Here is a 22,990-nt window from a genome sequence, read left to right as displayed (position 1 = left end):
GTTTTTGGGTCCAGAAAATGTTTTTTTTGCATCAGAGAAATGAGACTAACCACGCCACCTTAAGTATAGACTGAAACGCCCACTACCCAATTTTACAATTGTATAACATGTTGACGATGTTGACAGCTTCACTGCGTGGAAACCGGTTTGTCTACATCATTCAAAAGTATTAGCAAACATGGCATTGCTCAGCTGGCCTATCAAGGTCGGATGTTTTAGGTCGTATCTGCCTTTCTGAACCTAAGCGTCACCATAATGCGCAACGTAGCACAAGGAAATCAAATGGAATTTACAAGAGCCACTCTTAGCTGGCGTACAGACACAAGTCTTCTGCTGCTGCGCGGCCAACTCCCAATGGTGTTGAGCCGCAGCACGCTTTATCGAGCGCTCGTGCCGTCAGCTACTTTGGATGGCGACAGTCGTCAATCCGCGACAAACAATCCGTTCCGGGCCGTCCCATGGGAAATTAGCCATGCGGCTCATCACCGTCAGGAGCGAGATGGCCTCGTCAGGAGCGCTGAGCCGGACGAGACGAATCGTAGACGCACCACCAACGTAATGATGAACACGGGCGCTCGGCAGAGGCCAAGACCCACGTCTCAGGTAGCAGCATCTCCGAGCCGCTAACAGAAAAACAAACAGCTGTTGCTTTTTAGCCAGATCAAGACATCTATGACAGTTATTTCTTGCAGAAGAATACGTCGCAGTTTATGACACGTAGCTCGATTTTCCACGGATGTCCACGCGCAGATCGAAAAAAACCTTCAAATTAAGCGTTTTATATAGTTGCTTGGTCCCACGTGAGGAAGTCGTGAATACCAGAAAAATGTTGTTGACCATGTTCAGAGAAGGATCACATGACAGCTAGCGCATCTCGTCGTGAATGCATCCTGGTGTCGACGCAAAGAAAAGTACGTCTGGTGATACCATTCCTGCGTTGGGCCGTTAATGACATACTACCGGCACGTACCTACAGTCTCTGTGAGCCTCCCCTCTCCTCTCCTCTCCTCTCTCCCCCTCTCTCTGTGAGCCTCTCCTCTCCTCTCCTCTCCTCCCTCCCTCTCTTTCTGTGAGCCTCTCCTCTCCTCTCCTCTCTCCCTCTCTCTCTCTCTCTCTCCTTCTCTCTCTTCCTCTCTCTCTCCTTATCTCTCTCCCCTCTTTCTCCCTCTCCCTCCCTTTTTCTCTCCCTTTCTCCCTCTCTCCCTCTCTCTCCCTTTCTCTCTTTCCCTCTCTCTTTTTTTCTCTCTCCCTCTCTCTATCTTTCCCACCCTATATTTTTGTTCTCTCTCTCTCACCCTCTCGGGCTCCGTTCCCATGCGTGTGCTCTTTGTTGATCGTTACAGGACGAATATTTGTGCATTAGACACACATACTTACACCGGAGCCTTCCTTAGTTTCACTTCAACCAATTCATGATGGCTAGGTGCAATGTGCAAAGTCAACATAGCAGAAAAGAGCTTATGACCCACGAGGACAGCAAGTTCGTAAGAGTTCATTGCACATCTTTTCGGGTTTGTTCGCATCTATTTTGGTTTACTGCGGGTGTACGATTTCACATGTCGAGTGACACCACGTAGCGAATCTGTAAGAGGGTGATGTGAAGGACCAGTAAAAGATGTGTTCCTCCTGGAAAAGATCGCGAATTGTGAGCCGCTGCGCTGACCGTAGTCTGTTTCTGTTGGCCCTCGTACCAGGCGGCGCCCTTGGCCGGCGCGCCGTCCGGTGTCCTGGCGCGCGCTGAGCCCCGGGCCGGCACGACATGGACCCCGGGGCTCGGCTGCGACCGCTGGCCTACCCGAGCGGTGACTCAGTCGGCAGCAGACGGAGTGGACGACCGGGGGCGCAAGCTTGCACCTCACAGTCAACTTCGACGCTCAGGAAACTGTACGCTGCACCCCGTGCCGCCTAAGGTATGCGGTGACAGCCACCCTGACATCTCTTCTTCTCTTTCGAACTATGCGGTGCGTAGCTAGCGATCCCCCCATGACAGACCCTGGCGTGCAGGGTTATGGTGCAGGTGCACTCACTGTGCCGACCAGCCCCGATCGCCGGCGTGCAGCACCCGTGAGATGCAGGACTGCCCATAGGATCCATGCTGCAGTTACCTGAACGGCCAGATTAACCAGATCAGCCAGGTTCTTGCGTAACGCAAACATTTGAAGCGCGCGTCCTTGGCGCGCGTGCCCCGCAGCGTCAGAACGTTGGCAAACCAGGCCGGGTCCATCAGGCAACTGCAATCAGCGGCCCGCGGCAAACATCGCCAGCGCGACGTAGCCAGCGATCGCGCGGCGACGGCTGCGCCAGCTCAGCGCAGGCCCGCTAACGCTGACTGACCTTGATGTTGTTGAGGTTAAGCTGGCGCACTTCGGGGTCGTCCCGCTTGACGCTCTCGATCGACTGTTCGGGGTCGGTGGTGTTGGGCGGCTCGGGCGCCATCGGCTTGGGCCGCGAGGCGCGCGTGATGCCGCTCCAGCCCACCTCCTCCGTGTCCAGCTTCTTGCCCAGCAGCGACGCGTGGTACTGGTCCTGGTTCATCATCGAGTGGAAGCCGAGGATCGCTGCGGCGCACGGGACGACGTCACAACCGAGTCACGTGCCAGGGGTGCCGGTCCTGTCCAGCATCAGGAACGACGTTACAGGGGAGTGGGCTGGCTGTGCCTGGGCATCAGGGCACTACCTGTGGTCCACCATCGAATGGCAACAGAAGGTTACTGCCGGTACGCAGGAATAGTGCCTTACGAGGAACACACGGCAGGGTGCTAATCCTGTTCAGGGAGGGTACTGATCCACACTGGGATTCCATGGATACCACGGCGTGGAATCCCAGGGGGGGACAATTGCCGGTACACGGGGCAGGCGTGACAGGAACAAATGTGCATTTCGGCCTGCTACAGGTTAGTTCTATTTAGCTGTGACGCATCGGAGACAGGCAGTAGGTTTTGGCCGATCGATCCTGCTTCACAACAGCTGGAGGTCAAAGGCTGTCTGGAAGCAAGGGATATTTACAGCTAAATTTTCGAACCTATGACATTTCCGAAGCTGTTTGACAAGAGCTGAAACACCAGAACAATCAAAACTGAAACTAAGACAGTAGCAATAGCCGTATTCCTCGGGGAAAACAGGAGAATGGAGATATAGATACGCATATAAATGCGTAAATGTAACGCATCTACATCTCCATTACCATGGTTTTTCTCGGAGGTATAAGGCTATTGCTACTGTCTTATCTACGTGAATAATGTTCCTCGAAAATGCACTAAACAACTTACGTATATTGAAGCTACTAGAGGCAGTTGCACAGCAAAAACGGAGAACAGATGATCAGTTATAAACAAACCATGTGGTTCAAATGTAGAAATCGCTGAGCGTCGCTTCGTGACTTGATATTAAAATTATGTAATACTTAATTTTTCAGTCACGTACAATGTACCGACTTTAGCGCGATACTTTTGTAACTACTTTTAATAAATTTAATAACAATTGTCTTATGTGTTTATGGTTGTCTAATCATCGCCTTACACCAACTGTCTCTCAGCCATTCTGTTGATACCTAGCACAACTGGTATAAATGTTGCGAGACCGGCGACACACGATACGACGTCAGGAAAAGTCTTGGGTGTCATCCAAGCGCGAAAGGACGGAAGTTTGCAGATTTATTTCGGGCACAATTTGCAGTTCTATGCGCTGAAATGCAGTGTTAAGTATTGAAGGGCTCTAAAGGCCCTCGAAGCGAAAGACTCACAGAATAGTTTCTAGAAGACATACAACTACCGTTGTCTTTATGCACGAACTTTTTACAATAGCCGAGTTTCCAAAGCTTGTTGAGTCGGAGGATCATTCCCTCAGGCTGCTGGCCTTTCTGTCGCGGAAATGTCTGTCAAACCCCAGCCGTTCCCCCACCGCCACGCGCAGCCCACCTGCCAGGTCCACCAGCTCGTTCTCGGAGGCGTCGGTGAGCGCCGACTCGTACTCGTCGCCCAGGTCCAGGGCGATCTGCTCGTCGGCCCGCTGCTGCTCCTGTGGCGCCGGCGCCGGCGTCCACTGTGGACACGGGTCGGACACTGACGTGGACTACTCTGAGCCTCCGTCCACTGTGGATAGGTGTCGGGGGTTTTGACGTGGGACAATGCGGACATCCGTCCATTGTGGACACGAGTCAGACGCTCTGACGTGGATCACTCCGAACTTCCGTCCACTGTGGACAGAGGTCAGGGATTCTGACGTGGGACAATGTGGACATCCGTCCACTGTGGACACGCGTCAAGCATTCTGACGTGGACCTCCCCAAAGTCCCCTCCGGACGCTTAAAAATCGCGTGCTCAACGTGAACTTCTTTGGTCATTTGCGGCTTCCAACAGTTATGCGGACCAGGTTCTTCAGCAATGTATGAGGTTTTTGCAGTTGGAGGCTTTCTAGTTCCGAGGTCATTTGGTTGAAGTGATGCATGCCGAGGCAGACATTTGAGGTCAGACCATCCGCTCCCCATCTCCGAAAGATACCAAAGGGAGATTGTCTAATATGCTTCGCCGCATAAAGAGGCGCCATCGTTGGTATCGGCAATGATGTAGTCATTACCTAAGGCAATTGCAAGGACAATGAGTAGCAATGGGTCACATTCGGCGAACTTGTACACAGACTGACACATAGTAACAACGGAGGCAGCTATTCGTTGTAACTTCTAAAGTTGAATTTAAGATCACTTTTTTGTTGTTTCTGTTCTTACTTAAAGCCGTCCCACGCTACCATTAGCATTCTAATGATACTGAGTACTAACAACGCAATACGTTCGTTGTTTCCAATTTGACATGATAACAGTTTGCGCTGTTTTCCCGACCCGCTATTTTGTGTAGCGACGATGAAAGTACGATCAGTCGAAACATTTGCCGCACTGGTGTCAAGAGCTTACGCAACCATCGGCACCATCATAAAGCCGTGAGGATCAGGCTCGCGGAAAAGACATCTGGTTTTTATTGAACGAATGAAACCTAATGCATCATGCCACGATGGTGCTGGAGAAATGCCGTGCAAATGAGAGCTAGAAAAGGATCAGCCGGTCAGGAAAAATCATGATGGGTTGATTGGGAATTTTGCTATTGGTGGATGTAAGGTTGCCGGCCATTACCTGCGTCTCAGACGAGATTTACCATGTCTGCGGACGGTGGTGTTCCACTGAATGGCGCGGACCGGCGCTGAATATTTATGGTGAACAGAGCTTTGCTTACGTTGAGTTCAAATCTACGATTGGTTCGTATATATCCTACTGAAAGGAGCTAAAATTGTAATTGGTATCTTTTCATTATTTGTATTGGAATATTTTTGTTAGAAAATATAGCCGCATAAACCATTCACTTGTACCATAGATGACAAAAGGCAAAGCTTCCGGTAGATCTCTCAGTGTGCACGATGCATAGTACTTGATGTGAAATGGAAACAGGTGTAACCGATATCCATGCTTCCAGAAATCCCAAATTACCCGGTTAGCCGTATTAAAATTTGCCAGCGGCTTTGGAAAAAATATATCAAGTAAAACATTTCCACGCTTTTCTAGACCTGTACCTGCAAAAATCCTGCTTACGACTCTGCTAAGACAAAACTGTGGTCCACCCGGAAGCAACTACGAAAATGCTATGCAACGTCATTTCACTGAGAGTAACGTAATATGGCTGTTAGCGTTAATATCGCGGCCCTTTTAATCTGGACACTGGACACCAATCGTGTGTCCTTTATGGATGCACTGTGTGTGCTGACGTGCAAGCGGTTTCTGGGTTATGGGCATCAGCGCATATTAGGGAATCACACGGTAGGGCATCGGGAGATCAGTACACCTTTCTTGACGCGCACATGGAAGACGGTTCTCCTCTGTCATTGGGTCTTCGAAGCGTTTAGGTTCCCACCACGACCCACGTGGCTTGATGGTAATGAATGATTTAGCGCGAGACATTTCCATGATATCATCAGAGATTCGAACCGGTGCCAATTCACGAGCTAGCTGAATACATAAATATTGCTTTCAGCTAAGACCAATTCTCTGAGATTATTCAGCGGGCATTGAAGACACATGCAAATAGTTTCAGCCCTTCGCGTCATCTTTCAGCTCCTATCAACTGTTTCCACTGACTTGAGCGAAATGGGACGTTACAATCATTTGAGATGACAAGCGAAGTTATTGCCAGCCTGTTTATGTTTACTCTCACCGCCGAACACATCTATTTGTTGTGAGTTTGACTGGCAAAAGACCGCTTTTGACTCAAACAAGATAATTCTAGCAGTTTTAGAAGAACATTAACGACATTGAAGGACAGTGAATGTGACGACATTGAAGGATATTCACGGTATTGACCATCTTTACATATTTTTGTCACATTTGACACCATGACACAGCTCTGGAATTTGAGGACGATCTATGGAACTTTCATCGAATAAACTTGTTTCAGAACAGGTAAAACCAGACGGAATCTGTCGAACTTTTGAAAATAAAGACACCTTTTACACTTGCGCTCTAACCAATGCTCTGGATCCGCCCCTATTTACTGATTATGGCAAGCAGAACACAGCACAAAGGGAAATGATGTTCAAACCAAGGCATTGTTGTAGGCTTGGTACCAACCATGTGAACATTTCAGTTCTTGCAGCGAATACGGAAAAACCGCGAAAGTAGTTCTACATATTGTTGTAAGGAGACCCACCGATCAAGTTTATATGCTGCTGTGCAATGCATGGCTGGCATAGCCAAATGCGTGAACCAATATTTTGGGCAGGTGGACAAGAACGTCACTACAAAAGTTTCTTTCAAGACTTTATCAAACCTCCAAAATTAATTGAGTTCAATCAATGATATTCAGTCCCACATTTGTGCCATGATCTCGATAACCTCATAAGGCGAGGCAAAAATGCTGACGAAGAGCTCCAGACACCTTTAAACAGGCGCACCAAGCGCTCCACGTCAACAACACGCGGTGTGTTAGAAATAGACACAGCGATCACCCACGGAGATTGCTTGCCAAATTCCAGGCAGGGAGGCAAAGGGCCTAATGTCGCCAGCCCAACAGTGGGCCACTGTATGCTAGTCTTGTACAATTAGGAGTCCGCACAACGCCGCGGCTGTTAACTGTGTTTGAACAGCGTAAGAGCGCCTTCACGGGTGACAGGGGGTAGCAGCTTGTTTTCCAAATATTCTCAGCGTTTTGTTGGCTTGATCTTTATCCATACTTAAAACTTTTTAGGGCGTCGTGGAATTGAAGCTGATTTGTTCCGGTTTTGAATACGTCATTTCCAGGACCAAAACTACCGCAACTTGGAGTTGCGAAAATAGTGGTAATAACAATAAAAACAAAAGCAAACCGAATTTTAAACTCCGTTGCCTCATCGAAGTAATCATCCTTCGAAAGACAAATTCTAAAGGTGATAGCAAACTTAAATTCGAAACAGAAAGCTTCAAAAACTGCTGTCGTTGTTATTGCACACTTTTACAACATTGAAATTGTGACATATGCGACTCCTTGGATTTATCAGCGGTTTTACTAAAGGAAGCATAGCAATGGAAACACAAACCTTAGGACGATAGCCGTTTCATGAATGAATTGGCATCAGCTCAAACATTTGAAGCAATGCAAAATGTTCCGGGAATTCAGGTAAAATTATGTGGTATTCTGATGAGGTCAAAGCAGATATGCTTTACAGCACAGGGCTATCCAACTGGAATCAGATGTTGAAATCAATGGGTATTGGGCCGCAACCACTTCGAACCCGTATATCCAATGAAGGCTTCCCGAAAAATCTAGAACGTTTAGAACATTTCCCACTGGCAACCACTGGGACGGCTGCTGTAAACTAGGAGCTCCGGCTCAGTATCCTCCCTCCCACACACCGTTCACACAGCGTAATAACCTAACGAAAGCTTTAGCACCACCAACGCACTGCCTCCCGGAATCCCTCCCAAGACCGGGGGATATTGACTGATGACGGTCGTTATTGCCCTTCTGGGCCTGGGGACGACGCAATCAGAGCTGGCCGTGGCAACGGGAAGTCCGGTTCCCGGGAGTCGTGCGCTCCCGGGGCCCCGCTGCGAGGGATGAGGAGTACGGCAGGCGGTGGCGGGGCCTTCCGGGCGGAGCTCAGTCGGAGGCCGCGGGGCCTTCGTAGCGGAGCTCAGCCGGAGACCGCGGGGCCCTCGGGGCGGAGCTCAGCCGGTGGCCGTGGGGCCTTCGGAGCGGAGCTCAGCCGGAGGCCGCGGGGCCTTCGGAGCGGAGCTCAGCCGGTGGCCGCGGGGCCTTCGGAGCGGAGCTCAGACGGAGGCCGCGGGGCCTTCGGAGCGGAGCTCAGCCGGTGGCCGCGGGGCCCTCGGGGCGGAGTCGAGCCGCGGCGGCCGCTGGCCCCAGCACGGCAGCCGCTGGTCCCAGCACGGGGGACGGTAACGCGCAACGCGTCCCTCTCGGCCGACCGCTACTGTCGGAATGGAGGCGACCGGCTGTTCGTGACTGGAATGTGAAACCCCGTGACCGTAAGGACACGAGTAGGTCGTTGCGTTTGCTGTTGATTACACGTGGCGTCACTATCTCAGACCGCCGCGGCTTCCTGTGTTGCGGTTGGTCATACCCAGTTCGTTGTCCAGGACCATCAGCTCATAGCGCGGTCTTGTACGGCCAGGGTTATCCAGGGATGCGATTGCGAAAGTTACGGTCCGTGGTAGTGTGGCCAGCCAGTGCTGCGAGTCTCAGCCTTTTGATCTCTCTCATAGGCACTGTACCAGATGAAACCCGTAAGACTACATGAGATTTATGGTCGAGGGCTTCCGTTAAAAAGAAAGAGGTGGATCTTTCGACAGCTTGCAACATTTCTCGCCAAGAGCCGTACGTTCGGTTTTTTATTTGCTACATCGGCGCTCACAACTGTCGAGATACCCCGCGTCGCTATTTTTTTACAGTTTACCGCACGTTCCCAGCCTTGGTAGCATCTCCCCACTGACGAGCAAAGATCTCTTTACCGCGTAGAGTGTGGAACCAATGGGGCACTAGAGCCCGCTGTCAAGTTGACGTGGCTAAAATTGGAACTTCCGTATCTGTGTTTCGCAAAGGCTATTGGAAACACTACAAACAGTTGAGGACTCTTCCACAGCTGCGTTATGCATCTCTGTTTACGGGAATGGTGCCCCAGGCAATTCATGTACACTGCAAAAGGTCACCTAGCGACGCTAGTGAGTCATAATTGGTCACAGAAAGTGTGGCCCTGCTGTTTCAAGACGGGCGTCTCACCGCTGGAAGAGTGGTGCGTTGTCATACTGCACGCCGGCGCACGAAGTGCCTCCCCTGGGCGAGCCCGTTGTTGAACGTCAGAGCCTCCCGAACGAAATATGGGACAGGACGGAAACCTCCACTTGACAAGATCACGGACAGATACCGAAACACAGCGCTTCCAGGTGGCGGCCGGCCGCTCTGTGCAATGGGCTGCTGCATCGGAGCTGAGTCGGCTCGTAGTCCCTGTCGTCTAACGAGCTTAAGAGCGCCAGCCTGGAAAAAGTCTGGTCACTTCCGTCATACTACGTACGCATTTGTGCATGCAGTTAAGCATTGCTTGTATATCTGTGTATCTATGTAGATCGGGTGCTGGTGAATTTTTCACAAATCGTGTTGCTCGCATGGCGGGGAAATAGTCGCATTTTAGGACTGAGTATATCTGTTCGGCAGCCTTTAGGCTGAGCACGGCTGTGCAACGTGCATGGTGATCTAGAACAGCACACACTTACACATAGGTCTTACATCTATATGCAGATGTCTCCAACAGTTACCTCTGTCTTGTTTCATCGTGTTTTATCTTTAAGCGATCGGCCCGAGTAGCCACTTATGCAATGTGGAATTGCACTAATGTGATATAATGTCTAATAGTGGAAAAATTATTCATTAATTTAAACTGCCTCCCGCTGGTGAGGGTACGAGATTTCAAGACTTAAAGCACTGGAGGTCAACGAATGCAGGTCAATGCATCTCTAATCATCAGCGGAAAAGCTGTTGAAGGCAATAGACGGCACAAAACCCCCTCGCAGTCCGTTTCGTCGGATATCTCCGGTTCATCACAACTATTTCCGTCGTAATCTGGGGAGTCAAATATTGCCATCCTCCAGCAAGTACTGTGCGTAGTCGCATGATATTATAGTGACGACTTAAATACTCCCGATCCCAAAGTTTCCGCTAAAGTAGAAAATACGTTGCGACACATTAATCCACAGAATGATTGCGTAGGCAATCTGGATTATGGTTTTGGGGGTCATTAACCCTCAGGCTACTTTGCCTTTGATGTCAAACCGCACGGACCGAGGTCATACTGATTCAGGCCAGCATGACAGTAGCGAAAACCAGCCCAAGGACAAATGTCAAGCGGTGGTATCCTTATCCCTTCATGACATTAACGGTAGAATTCAATAAATCCCATTAAAAAGGATTCTCAGAGCATGTCCAAACAATATATGGTAAGAAGCCTACAACTTGAGTATTTCCAGAACTGCTTCAAGCTCTTTCGGTGTCGAGATAGATACATACTTATAGAGAGATAGTATTCAAATATTACGTGGCTTAAACCACTATGCCACTGCATTATAGACTTGTTTAACAAAGCTGCATTGCAAACCAGCTTAACCACAAGTGTCACCAATAAGAGTGGTGTAAAAAGGGCTTGACGGGTGAGGAGAGGACGAAAGTGCATGGCCCCAGGGCCCGCTTCTTACCTTGAGACAACACCGATATTATTTTAGCCTATATTGATTCGCGCTGTGTTAACGATTGCAGCCTAAAACCCACTTGGCGGCTACCGGAAAACAGCAGTTTTGACCCCCATATTATCGGTTTGACTTCCAGATGTCAAACCCTCGTAACGCTTTTAAGACGAATCCTTCACATAAATTTTAGTGAAAAGAGAGCTTCAGTGCTCCTTCCGCTAAAATCGCAACACAGCATCCCCGTCCCCCATTCAAAAGTCGCGAGCGCAGCTTCAGCAGGTCCTGCCCGGCTGACCCCCGCGCACCCGCCACTTGATGCCCTGAAGAGCCGGAGTACGCGGCCGGCAGCGTTACCTTCTTGCCTCTGATGATGCCGGCTTCGAAGGGCACCTGCTCCGGCCGGTCCGGCTCGCTGGTCGCCTGCTCGTTGATGTGGTCGATCAGCTTCTTCCGGTTGAGCGGCCCGGTGGCCGACTTATCGCACCGGTAGGCTGTCCGCTGATCAGGCGGCATCAGCGAGTCCTGCCGGTGCGCCGGGGACGCTTGTGAGGCGCGCGCGGGCACAGCGGTCACAGCCGGGCACACTCGTGAGGGCGCGCGGGCACAGCAGTCACAGCCGGACACACTCGTGAGGGCGCGCGAGCACAGCGGTCACATCCGGGCACACTCGTGAGGGCGCGTGGGCACAGCAGTCACAGCCGGACACACTCGTGAGGGCGCGCGAGCACAGCGGTCACAGCCGGGCACACTCGTGAGGCGCGCGCGAGCACAGCGGTCACAGCCGGACACACTCGTGAGGGTGCGCGGGCACAGCGGTCACAGCCGGACACACTCGTGAGGGCGCGTGGGCACAGCAGTCACAGCCGGACACAGTCATAAAGGGCGCCCAGGCAGCAACCACAGGCAGAAATACTGAACTGCCATGGTACGGTTCGTGTGGCGACCGGCCTGCATCAGGGTTGAAATATCAGTGGGTTCCACAGCGCTGCCTGCCACAGTCATTGCTCCTGCAGGCAGTCCAGAGTCCTGCAGTCAGTCCTGTTGCCAGTCGCAGTCATTGTTTCTGTAGGCAATCCAGAGTCCTGCAGCGCTGCCGCAGTCATTACCTCTGTAGGCAATTCAGAGTCCTGCAGCGCTGCCAGTCACAGTCATCGGTTTTGCAAGGGATCAGGAAGTCATGCGGCTCTGCCAGTCGGTCACTGGTTGGGCAAGGACGTCAGTCGCGATCGTCTGATCTGCACGGACATAAACCATAGTCATCGAGTCTTATACCAACGTAAATACATAGCCGCGTGCGCGACAAGGTGGCGCCAGGGAATCCTGTAGGGACGCCGGCCACCGTCATCAGTCCCGCAGCGACAGCAGTCACAGGCAAGAGTCCCTCACCACAGCAGGAACAAGGACAAATGCGCTAGTCGGAGAGCGACAGGAATGAGAGGCCATGGAGCCCTGCAGCGGCTCCAGCAACAGCCAAGGGTCCTGTAGGGACACGGCAACATAATGCCCGGGAGAGCCTGCACGTCCGTATCAAGGTCCTTAGGGACCGGACACCACAATGCCCTCGGGAGAGCCCTGCAGCGGCTCCGGCAACAGCCAAGGGTCGGTAACAGCCAAGGGTCCTGTAGGGACACGGTAACATACGCCGTCAAGTGCCCTCGGGAGAGCCCTGCAGCGGCTCCAGTAATAGTCAAAGGTCCTGTAGGGACACGGTAACATACGCCGTCAAGTGCCCTCGGTGAGACGCCCTGCAGCGGCTCCAGTAATAGTCCAGAGGTCCTGTAGGACAGCGGCAACATACACCATCAAGTGCCCTCGGGAGAGCCCTGCAGCGGCTCCAGTAATAGTCAAAGGTCCTGTAGGGAGACGGTAACATACACCATCAAGTGCCCTCGGGAGAGCCCTGCAGCGGCTCCGGTAACAGCCAAGGGTCCTGTAGGGACACGGTAACATACGCCGTCAAGTGCCCTCGGCAGAGCCCTGGCAGCGGCTCCGGTAATAGTCAAAGGTCCTGTAAGGGACACGGCAAACATACGCCGTCAAGTAGCCCTCGGGAGAGCCCTGCAGCGGGCTGGCCGGTAATAGTCAAAGGTCCTGTAGGGACACGGTAACATACGCCGTCAAGTGCCCTCGGGAGAGCCCTGCAGCGGCTCCGGTAATAGTCAAAGGTCCTGTAGGGACACGGCAACATACGCCGTCAAGTGCCCTCGGGAGAGCCCTGCAGCGGCTCCGGTAATAGTCAAAGGTCCTGTAGGGACACGGCAACATACACCATCAAGTATCCTCGGGAGAGCCCTGCAGCGGCTCCAGCAACAGCCAAGGGTCCTGTAGGGACCCGGCAACATGCACCATCAAGTGCCCTCGGGAGAGCCCTGCAGCGGCTCCAGTAACAGTCAAAGGTCCTGTAGGGACCCGGCAACATACGCCGTCAAGTGCCCTCGGGAGAGCCCTGCAGCGGCTCCAGTAATAGTCAAAGGTCCTGTAGGGACACGGCAACATACGCCGTCAAGTGCCCTCGGGAGAGCCCTGCAGCGGCTCCAGTAATAGTCAAAGGTCCTGTAGGGACACGGCAACATGCACCATCAAGTGCCCTCGGGAGAGCCCTGCAGCGGCTCCAGTAATAGTCAAAGGTCCTGTAGGGACACGGCAACATACGCCGTCAAGTGCCCTCGGGAGAGCCCTGCAGCGGCTCCAGTAATAGTCAAGGGTCCTGTAGGGACCCGGCAACATACACCATCAAGTGCCCTCGGGAGAGCCCTGCAGCGGCTCCAGTAACAGTCAAAGGTCCTGTAGGGACACGGCAACATACACCATCAAGTGCCCTCGGGAGAGCCCTGCAGCGGCTCCAGTAATAGTCAAAGGTCCTGTAGGGACACGGCAACATACGCCGTCAGGTGTCCCCTGGGAGAGCCCTGCAGCGGCTCCAGCCCCGTACATCAGTCCTTCATAACAACACTAGATTCACTATGGCATGAATTGATGAGGCATTGCCACAGGACCTGCACCGATATAATGGGTCTGCAGAGCCGTAAACCACTTAAGGTCATATCCCATTGGAAATGATCGTGCAGGATCGCGCTACAAATGAGAGGATTTATTTCGGACCCCAACTGGCTGCTACGAGTAGCAAGTAAATCATTTTGCGCTTCAAGGTTCCATTATTGCGAAAAAATCGATGCTTACTCACCAAAGAGGCGGCTTTAGTCATGGGCGGTCAGCGGAACCACTTTAATAACGGCAATAAAAGCAGCTGGCTCTAAGCGTGATCACAAAATTGAGAGGTTTATTGAGCCAATCAACTTTGATCAAAACACAAACTATTAAACTTCACGAAATCCAAATCGCTCTTGCTGTTGTTAAATCCTTTTACTAAGGATTGCAAAGCTACTGTTATATTTGCAAGCGTGTATTATGCCTTAATCATGCCACACCTCCAAATCACGTGGCCATCGCTTTATCACGAGTAGACTTGATATCTCAACGCACGTGCTTCAGCCAAGATGCTTCCTCGCGAAAAATTGATCGCATTCGTGAAGGAAATGAAAAGTCCCAGGAGCCAAATTAATGAAGATGAGACTCACATTCGGTGTTGTTAGAAAACAAAACGAATGGCGTTGCTGTTGATTTTAGCACAACAAATGCAGGGATGGACACATCACATATTTCAGACCGAAGGCCGAAACCAGAATTGCGCCTGCTTCAGCTCAAAATTAATCGCACCAACTTTGATTAAAAGTACGTGAGAGCCGAATCGCGATTCAAATCAAACCCAGTTTGCAAATAATAATTCAAGCTAATTGATGATTGTACCAAACTGGCATTGCTGACTTCGAGTTTGATTTGAGCCGAGAAGAGTGGTGCTTTAATCATCAGTGTAGTGAGTGTGGCTCGAATCTTAACACCTGAACGTGCTCTATTTATTCCGTAAAACAACACCATAAGACTATGAGAACCTGTCCATACGGAGAGCCTGGGATGTCAATGGTTTTGGAAAAACTGTAAATTATCTGCAACAAGGTACAATTTACCACACATTTACGACTTTGTTGTGAGGTGGAAATGTTTGCAACTTAAGAAGCACAGGACATTTATCCATGCATTGCAAATTTTTAAGATCCACAAAAGTTTCACATAGTGCTAATATCCGTGGAAGATGTTTGTCTTTCCTTTTTCAAATGCCTTGCAGACCTTGGTTTATTCACAAGCCTTTGCTTTGATGATTTAGATTAAATGGCCAGCTAGCATTGGCTATAGGATTCCCGTTACGTTTCGACTGATTGTTATCAATGTATGTACTCATTATGTCACTTGCTACTACCAGCCATAGATACCATGATTTTTCGAACCTGGTATCTCAATTAAGGCTTAATGCTGATTCCAGGCGGCTAACTGTTGATTCAGCTGATGGCAGGAACACGAATCATATGACATCTGATTCTTAATCGCATCAAAAGCTAGAGATTGAAACAAATCTAGATTAGCAGATATTGTGGTATTCTTGATTCGATTCTGTGTCTGGACCAAACCAAACGAAAGGTTACTTCGGTATTAGTTAGAACTGCATAAGCATCTAGCTGATGATACGTTTCGATTCGGTAGGCTAAATTTATTGTTGTCTAAATATGCCAAGCATGCATCTGATTGCAAAAATAACGGGGTGCCAACCAGCGAAGGCATAACACTATTTGATATAAATTATCTGACAGCATTAGCGACACGCGGTAGCTCAGTGGATTTACGACACCCTCATATTCATGGCAAGTATTGAAGTTCAACCAGAGCGTCCGCATTGCTGAGACATCATGCCGATACAGGACCGCTGCCGGCAACTGTTCACCCACGGATCTCCTCTACTGCCAGATGGCGTGAACGACTGGCATCGATGACCTGTCCAGCAGCGGCCGACAAACAAGTCCGGCGATCCTAAATGCCCTGCCACGCGACACTTGGCATGGTCCGGCGGGCCTTCTGGTGAGGGGCCGCCTAAAGCCAATCGCGATCCCTCTTCGCCACCTGCTCCACGAGAGGCCAGCTGCCGCTCGCCGATCGGCACGGTTATTCGGTGACCTTTCGCAGGCTGGAATCGAGCCCGTACCGCCGCTTCGTGGCCGGTCAGCTGATGGCGAGCGTGCCAGCAGCGCGGCTGTCCGTCTCTAGCCATTGTGAGCATATAACGGGCGTGGGCGGCTGCCAGAACCAACAGAACGGCGGCTAAAAGTGTCGACGACGACGTTCTGAGACACATGTGACGACAGCGAACAAGCCGCCCGTCCCGCCGACAGGTCGTCACGAGACGGCCGTGGACGGCAGCGAACAGGCGGCCCGTCCGCGTCGACAGGTCGTCACGAGACGGCCGTGGACGGCAGCGAACAGGCCGCCCGTCCGCGTCGCCGGGCCGTCATGAGACGGCCGTGGACGGCAGCGAACAGGCGGCCCGTCCGCGTCGACAGGTCGTCACGAGACGGCCGTGGACGGCAGCGAACAGGCGGCCCGTCCGCGTCGACAGGTCGTCACGAGACGGCCGTGGACGGCAGCGAACAGGCGGCCCGTCCGCGTCGACAGGTCGTCACGAGACGGCCGTGGACGGCAGCGAACAGGCCGCCCGTCCGCGTCGACAGGTCGTCACGAGACGGCCGTGGACGGCAGCGAACAGGCGGCCCGTCCGCGTCGACAGGTCGTCACGAGACGGCCGTGGACGGCAGCGAACAGGCGGCCCGTCCCGCCGACAGGTCGTCACGGGACGGCCGTGGGCGGCAGCGAACAGGCCGCCCGTCCCGCCGACAGGTCGTCACGAGACGGCCGTGGACGGCAGCGAACAGGCCGCCCGTCCCGCCGACAGGTCGTCACGGGACGGCCGTGGACGGCAGCGAACAGGCCGCCCGTCCCGCCGACAGGTCGTCACGGGACGGCCGTGGGCGGCAGCGAACAGGCGGCCCGTCCGCGTCGACAGGTCGTCACGAGACGGCCGTGGAAGGCAGCGAACAGGCCGCCCGTCCCGCCGACAGGTCGTTACGGGACGGCCGTGGACGGCAGCGAACAGGCGGCCCGTCCGCGTCGACAGGTCGTCACGAGACGGCCGTGGACGGCAGCGAACAGGCCGCCCGTCCGCGTCGACAGGTCGTCACGAGACGGCCGTGGACGGCAGCGAACAGGCGGCCCGTCCGCGTCGCCGGGCCGTCATGGGAGGACAGTGGACGACACACACTGGTGCTAACCCACGGCGTCTCTGGACAACGGCTACAAGGTAGCGGTTTTGCCACAAGATGACGCTCGAATTTACGTTGACTTTACGAAGCGCAGATGTAAAACCCTTTCACCAGTCCACATTGGTGATATGGACATGCATTCGCCAGGCAGAGCTATCGCAAAGCTTTCCCACTCGCTAAGCTCTTTCCGAAACGGTGCCCGGTTATTCCAAGGCCTATTTGAATACGCTCAGACCGCGATAAAATCGACTTGTAGACGGCCGATGTCGCTCCCAACTTCATGGTGACGTCACGCGACAGCGGTACTTTGGCAGCAGGTGGTGAAAACACTGTCGGTGGGGGAGTTTGCCAGCATCTTGACCACTGATTTATCATTCCATAAGCGACCGTGAGCAGTGGAGGGATTTCACGAGCCTTTCGGACTGTTCTTTTGATTCATCCATCCCAATATGAAAAGAAAATCGAAGTCGTGACAAGATGGAACGCCGTTCACAAGTACGCAGCGCTAGCTTAGCTTGTTCAGACGGCCGGAGCTGCATGGGTTGCAGCAGGCTAATGCAATGAAAGAGACGTCAGCTCGTGACCTGCTTGTGACACTCTGACTGCCGAGACGTCCGACCTGAAGGCTTGGTCGGATCATCAGGTCACTGACAACGCCCCTGATGCGTCCAGTGCGGCGCGTCGGCTGGTGGCTCATTCTGCGTGCGTGCGTGCGTGCGTGCGTGCGCGTGTGCGCGCGCTCGTGTGCGTGTGTGCGTGCGTGCGTGCGTACGTACGTGCGCATGCGCGTGCGTGCGTGCGTGCGTGCGTACGTGCGTACGTGCGCATGCGCGTGCGCGTGTGTGTGCATACGTGCGTGCGTGCGTGTGTGTGTGGGGGGGGGGGGGGGCGTGGGCGTGGGCGTGGGCGTGTGTGTGTGTGTGTGTGTGTGTATGTGTGTGTGTGTGGGGGGGGGGGTGTGGGTGGGTGGGTGTGGGTGGGTGTGGTTGTGTGTGTGTGTGTGTGGGGCGTGTGGGTGTGGGTGGGTGTGGTTGTGTGTGTGTGTGCGTGCGTGCGTGCGTGCGTGCGTGCGTGCGTGCGTGCGTGCGTGCGTGCGCGCGCGCGCGCCCGCGCGCGTGTGTGTGTGTGTGTGTGTGTGTGTGCGCGTGTGTGTGGCAGGTGTTTATTGACGGCCGACACCGCCGAGGGTCCCAGACCGCCGGCGCCACCGACAGACCGCACAGGAGCTGAGGCAGGCGGCGCGACAACAGAGGCGCCGGCGCCGGCGGCACGACCCCAGAGGCGCCGGCGGCACGGCAACGGAAGCGCCGGCGGCCCGGCAACAGACCTCGCTGCGCTGCGCTCCGTAAACGACGAGTAGCTATCAACAGCGGGTTGTATGGGCCAGCTACCTGACGAACGGCCCGCTTTACGGACGGATCGTAGCAATGAGCAGTCGGTTGAAGGTTCGGAACTTGAGAAAATAAGCAGCGATTTTACCGGCTTCAGAGGTGCTGTGTACAACGCAGTCTGCACGATTGCAGCGCTTTTATGGGACAATTACGAATGAAAGGATGAAACTAGTACAGGTCCCCGGTAGTTGTTACACGTCGTTGATAAACAACTAACGGTATGCTGCATATATGCTCTGCGTAGTGATCGAGGGAAGGAAAAATGTTTCTATGGCCGGTGACTGGTTTTTCTGAAAATCTGGCTAGTTAAGTATAAATGAAAAAGTTATTTTGCAACTATGCCGGCTTCCATTACCTCTGATGTGGTAACCTCTGAAAGCAGCCAAACCGGTGCGTTAGAAGCCACCAGTCATTGCAAGCATTCCGCACAAAAAACCTTATCTCAATAGTAGTTCCTGGCTCATAGGACGCACAAATGTTAGCGCGCATCTCAGCGATGCGGAGGCGTTATGGCCGAATAATTTACAGCCCCCAGCGACACTCAAGGGCCCCCTGGATGGAAACCACATCAGACCAAAAAAGCAACAACAGCAACAGAGGAGGTCCCCAAGTCGCCTTTTTGAACAGAACCATCACGACAGACCAAGGAGCTGCCGATGGCCCCCCAGAAAGGACGGATATTTCGCGGCGCCCGAGGAGCGGGTCCGACGTTCTCCAAAGAGGGCGGACATCTCACGACAGGCCGCTAAGCCGCTCAGGTCTCACCAAGCTGGGACTGACATCCCACTCGTCTGAGCGAGCAGCAGTCCCCGCGTCATCTCCAGAGCGCCGGAGAACGGTCGGTTCCCGCCGTCTCCAGACCGCCGGAGAGGGGTCTGTTGGCGCGAAGCCGCCCGCCCCTTCCCCCTTTCCGCCGTCTCCAGAGCGGCGGAGGAGGGGCGGCCCCGCAGGCAAGGGCGGCGTCCGGTCACACTGCCGGCCCGTGGGCGACAGGGTCGCGCTGCCCGCTTGCGGGCAATAGACGGCGCCCGGTCGCGCTGCCGGCCCGCGATCAACAAACGGGGTCCGGTCACACTGTCGACCCGCGGGCGACAGGGTCGCGCTGCCCGCTCGCGGGCAACAGACGGCGTCCGGTCACACTGCCGGCCCGCGGGCGACAGGGTCGCGCTGCCCGCTCGGGGGCAATGGACGGCGCTCGGTCACGTTGCCGGTCCGCGGGCGACAGAGTCACGCTGCCCGCTCGCGGGCAATAGACGGTGCTCGGTCACGCTGCCGGCCCGCGGGCGACAGGCCGACCCGCATAATGAGCCGCCGGCCCGGTCGTAACCAGACGGTGAAGCCCGGTCAATTCGCTACGTGTGCTGCTACGCGGTCGCGGACCCCTCCCCCGCCCCGCCCCAAAAGGTCTGCTGACGAGCGGCCGCGTGGACGCAGGGTCCTGTGGGACGGCGGATAGTGCCGCCACAGCGCCACCCGCGGCCTGGCGGCAAAGACAAATGGTGTGCGTGGAGGTGTAGCCATGCGATTAGATACATTTACGATGCTGCCCTGAGTGGGTAACGAATGCAGTACTTGCCGGGACCATGGACAGTAATGGCAGCGATAACAAGACATTGACGGATATGCTTGGACGCTGTGGTATTGGCGCAGGTGGAACGTTATTAGAATGGGATGGATAGACGAGGTATTGGACAGAAGGGCTTTTTCCCATTTCTGCGCCAGCACGCCTTCAGAATGCTAACACATTCCCATCGGGCTTGGCTGAGCTTGCCGCAAAAATACGAAGATAAAAACAAATCGTGTTCAGGGAGCTGATCATTTTTCTATCCAAAATATCTAAGCCAGAAATTTGTCCACCATTTGGCGAATTTCCGCCCTACGAGATTCATATGCTCAAAAAGCTTGCAAGACACAAGGCTATTGTCATACAGCTGACCTGGGCTGGAACAATAACACATGGAATCATGATTCTGAATTGTTTCCTTCATGCAGCAAACTACTTGAACGGTTGGAGACCAAGGAAAAGGCGAGTGGCACAAAACAGCAAGGGCTCGTGACTTTCACGGAGAGTTGCACCTCTCCCAAACATAGAACACCCGTCTCGCGCCTTCTGATGGGAAGTTTCATCGTTGTTGTGTCCAGTAACGAGACCAACAAAGCCCAGTCAATAGCAACTGCTTTAATGCCTTCAACAACAAAGGACGAAAGGCAGCCAGACATCAAAGACGTCATATTCGGTTGAGACCGTAGACTAGACAGAGCAGCAAGGTTTGATTCAAGGCCAGTAAATGAGAAGCACGCAGTCGGTAGATTTGACCACTTTGTCACGTGGTCGTTTCCTGCGCCACAATTGATCCCAGAGTGAATTCCGATTCCAGCCTAACATTGTTCCTATAATTTTCAGAACACAAAACGTCGCCAACCACTGAACTGAATACGCACCTGTTATCCTCCCTGCTGGCCGGTACCACACTTCCCCGGTTGCCAAGCACCCACGCAAGGCGCCATCGCCGCGTCAGGCTCGCTGTGGGCAGCGGATCAACCAGCTCCACAGTTCCTGAAGCGGAGCCATCCAACGCGGGCACTTACGTCTGGATCGACATCACGCGACAGCATGTCGATCTCCTCCGCCGTCAGCTGGTCCAGCATGTCGTCCATGTCCATGTTGTCATATTCGCTCAGGTCTTTTCCGAACAGTTTCTTGTTGACACCCGCCTCCTGCGGCAACATGCGACACAGCGTTAATAGCGGACTGGGGTGCTGGCGCGACCCCAGAACGGCTCCGGGCGGGACCAGGCGGGCTCCGGCTGGGACCAGACGGGCTCCGGCCGGGACCAGACGGGCTTCGGCTGGGACCAGACGGGTTCCGGCCGGGACCAGGCGGGCTCCGGCCAGGACCAGACAGGTTCCGGTCGAGACCAGAAGGGCTCCGGCCGGAACCAGACGGGCTCCGGCCGGGACCAGACGGGCTCCGGCCGGAACCAGACGGGCTCCGGCCGGAACCAGACGGGCTCCGGCCGGGACCGGACGGGCGGGCGGTAAAGCGCGGGCGCAGGCGGGCTTGCTAACCGGGGAGCTGAAGAAGCTCTCGATGTCGGTCGACGCGGGGATGGAGCTGCGAGACCGCGAGGACACCCTGGCCGTGTACATGGCTGACGTCCCGCCGCCCGCGGGCGAGCGCTCGCGGCAGAAGGCGGCGCGCGCCGCGTTAGCTCGGCCGCATGGCGGCCCGGCCGGTGCTCCCGCAACACTCGCGAATCGGCGCCGGCGCCGGCACTGCCGCCGCCGCCGGGCCGTTTCCAGAAGCGGCCGCGGCCGGGGCTGCCAGCGGCGTCCGCGGCGGCCGGTCCGTGGCTGTCAGAGGCTGGACCACCCTCGCCAGACAGCACTGGAAACAATGTCGCTTGGCGCGATCCCGCGTAAACACACCGAAGGCGTCGGCTATATTGAGCGTGCTAGCACCAAAATAGCTACCCAATTCGGGTTTTATTGGACATAGATCGGGGCAACTGGTGGCGCGCTGCGTGGAGCGCGCCGCGGGAGGGAGCGGTGATTCACGCTGCGAAGTCGGCGCGCTCGCGCTGTTGCGGGGTTAGTGAACAGGGCACGGCAAAGTTAAGTCCCAAAAACAACACAGATCCACGCCACAAAAATGTTCACAAAATGTCCGCAGCCGGAAGCATAAGGCGAGCAGCATCAGAGGCGTCAGAAAGGACAGAGAAGCCAGCGCGAAGAGACGGACCGCCACGTACAAGGTCGCCATTCCGTCGCAGCAGCAGCAGCAGCAGCCGGTTATTGCCAGCGGCGGGACGTCTTGGACGGCGCCGCCGCCGCCGGGTTAGCCACCGGAGCTTGCCACACGCAGACCGAGCGTCACCTTCGACGCGAGCGATGCTGTCACGCGCGGCTTGTACGTCGTCTTCTTGAGGGTGCGCGTGATGGTGGTGACCTCCTCATACTCGTCGCTGTCGTCGTCGCTGTCGCCGTCGGAGAGCCGGTTGCGGGCCGGCTCCTCCGCCGGCTCGTCGCGCGTCGGCGACGGCTGGTCATGTCCCCAGCGGTCGCGCTCCATCGTCGGCGGCGACGCGGCTGCTCAGGTCACAGGTCACTGTGCGGGGAGGGCGGGGAGGGGGTGGTGGTCAGCGGCGGTCAGCAACGACGGCGACGGCGTCGCGCGCGCCGCTCAAGACGTTGCTCCGTAATACCGCCGGAGACCTGTCCACTGGAAGTGCCGACTGCAGCTGCTGGTTTCAGTGCGATTCGGCAGATTTTGTGTTGGGCTCGTGTGAGGGTCTTTTCGGTCAGTGACTGTCATCTCAGGGTTCTCGGGTTAAAAGGTGATATAAGTAATGAGGCCATTTAGTGTGGCCATGTAGAATATCTCCGCTACTGAGCGCCGCCGCTCTCGCGGACCCCTCTGCGCGGGCGCTGGGGAGGGCTCTCACTACGGCAGCACTCAGACCTGCTTATGGCTGACGGCAACATCTGGCCCCGGTGAGTCAGACCGCTGTGATGATTCTGGATGAAACGGCGAGTGACGGAAACAGTACGGATATACACGGACGCAGGATCGAGCCGCCGTCTAACCCGGGACCGTATGGCGTCACCACTAGAACCGGGAAGAGGTTTGCGGGACTTCCAAGCCTTACAACCCGGTTCTCTACCAAAACAAGGCATGTGCGCACAAC

At 54.6% G+C, this 22,990-nt stretch overlaps 1 protein-coding gene across 5 annotated transcripts in view; it reads right to left on the bottom strand.

Moving 5' to 3' along the window:
• LOC119099962 (tropomodulin) overlaps positions 1 to 22,406 on the bottom strand; it is a 41,278-nt gene extending 18,872 nt beyond the window's left edge. For 4 of the 5 annotated variants that reach the window (XR_005094446.1, XM_037223065.1, XM_037223067.1 and 1 more), the window contains exons 1-5: positions 22,180 to 22,406; positions 20,892 to 21,020; positions 11,063 to 11,230; positions 3,918 to 4,041; positions 2,335 to 2,558 (exon numbers count right to left, since the gene is read on the bottom strand). Coding sequence is in view for 4 of the 5 variants with exons in the window: in XM_037223065.1 (XP_037078960.1) it covers positions 2,335 to 2,558; positions 3,918 to 4,041; positions 11,063 to 11,230; positions 20,892 to 21,020; positions 22,180 to 22,374 (840 nt within the window). In the remaining variant the exon portion in view is untranslated. Of the gene's footprint in view, positions 1 to 2,334; positions 2,559 to 3,917; positions 4,042 to 11,062; positions 11,231 to 20,891; positions 21,021 to 21,371; positions 21,532 to 22,179 lie in introns of those variants that run through there. The other variant, XM_037223069.1, reaches the window with a different exon arrangement.
• Positions 22,407 to 22,990: the final 584 nt, after the last annotated feature.

This window comes from Pollicipes pollicipes, unplaced genomic scaffold, assembly GCF_011947565.3.
Source record: "Pollicipes pollicipes isolate AB1234 unplaced genomic scaffold, Ppol_2.1 Scaffold_4881;HRSCAF=5763_pilon_pilon_pilon, whole genome shotgun sequence".
Taxonomy (NCBI): Eukaryota; Metazoa; Arthropoda; class Thecostraca; order Pollicipedomorpha; family Pollicipedidae; genus Pollicipes; species Pollicipes pollicipes.
Note: the sequence above shows the minus strand (reverse complement) of the source record. Positions and strands in the feature narration are given on the sequence as shown.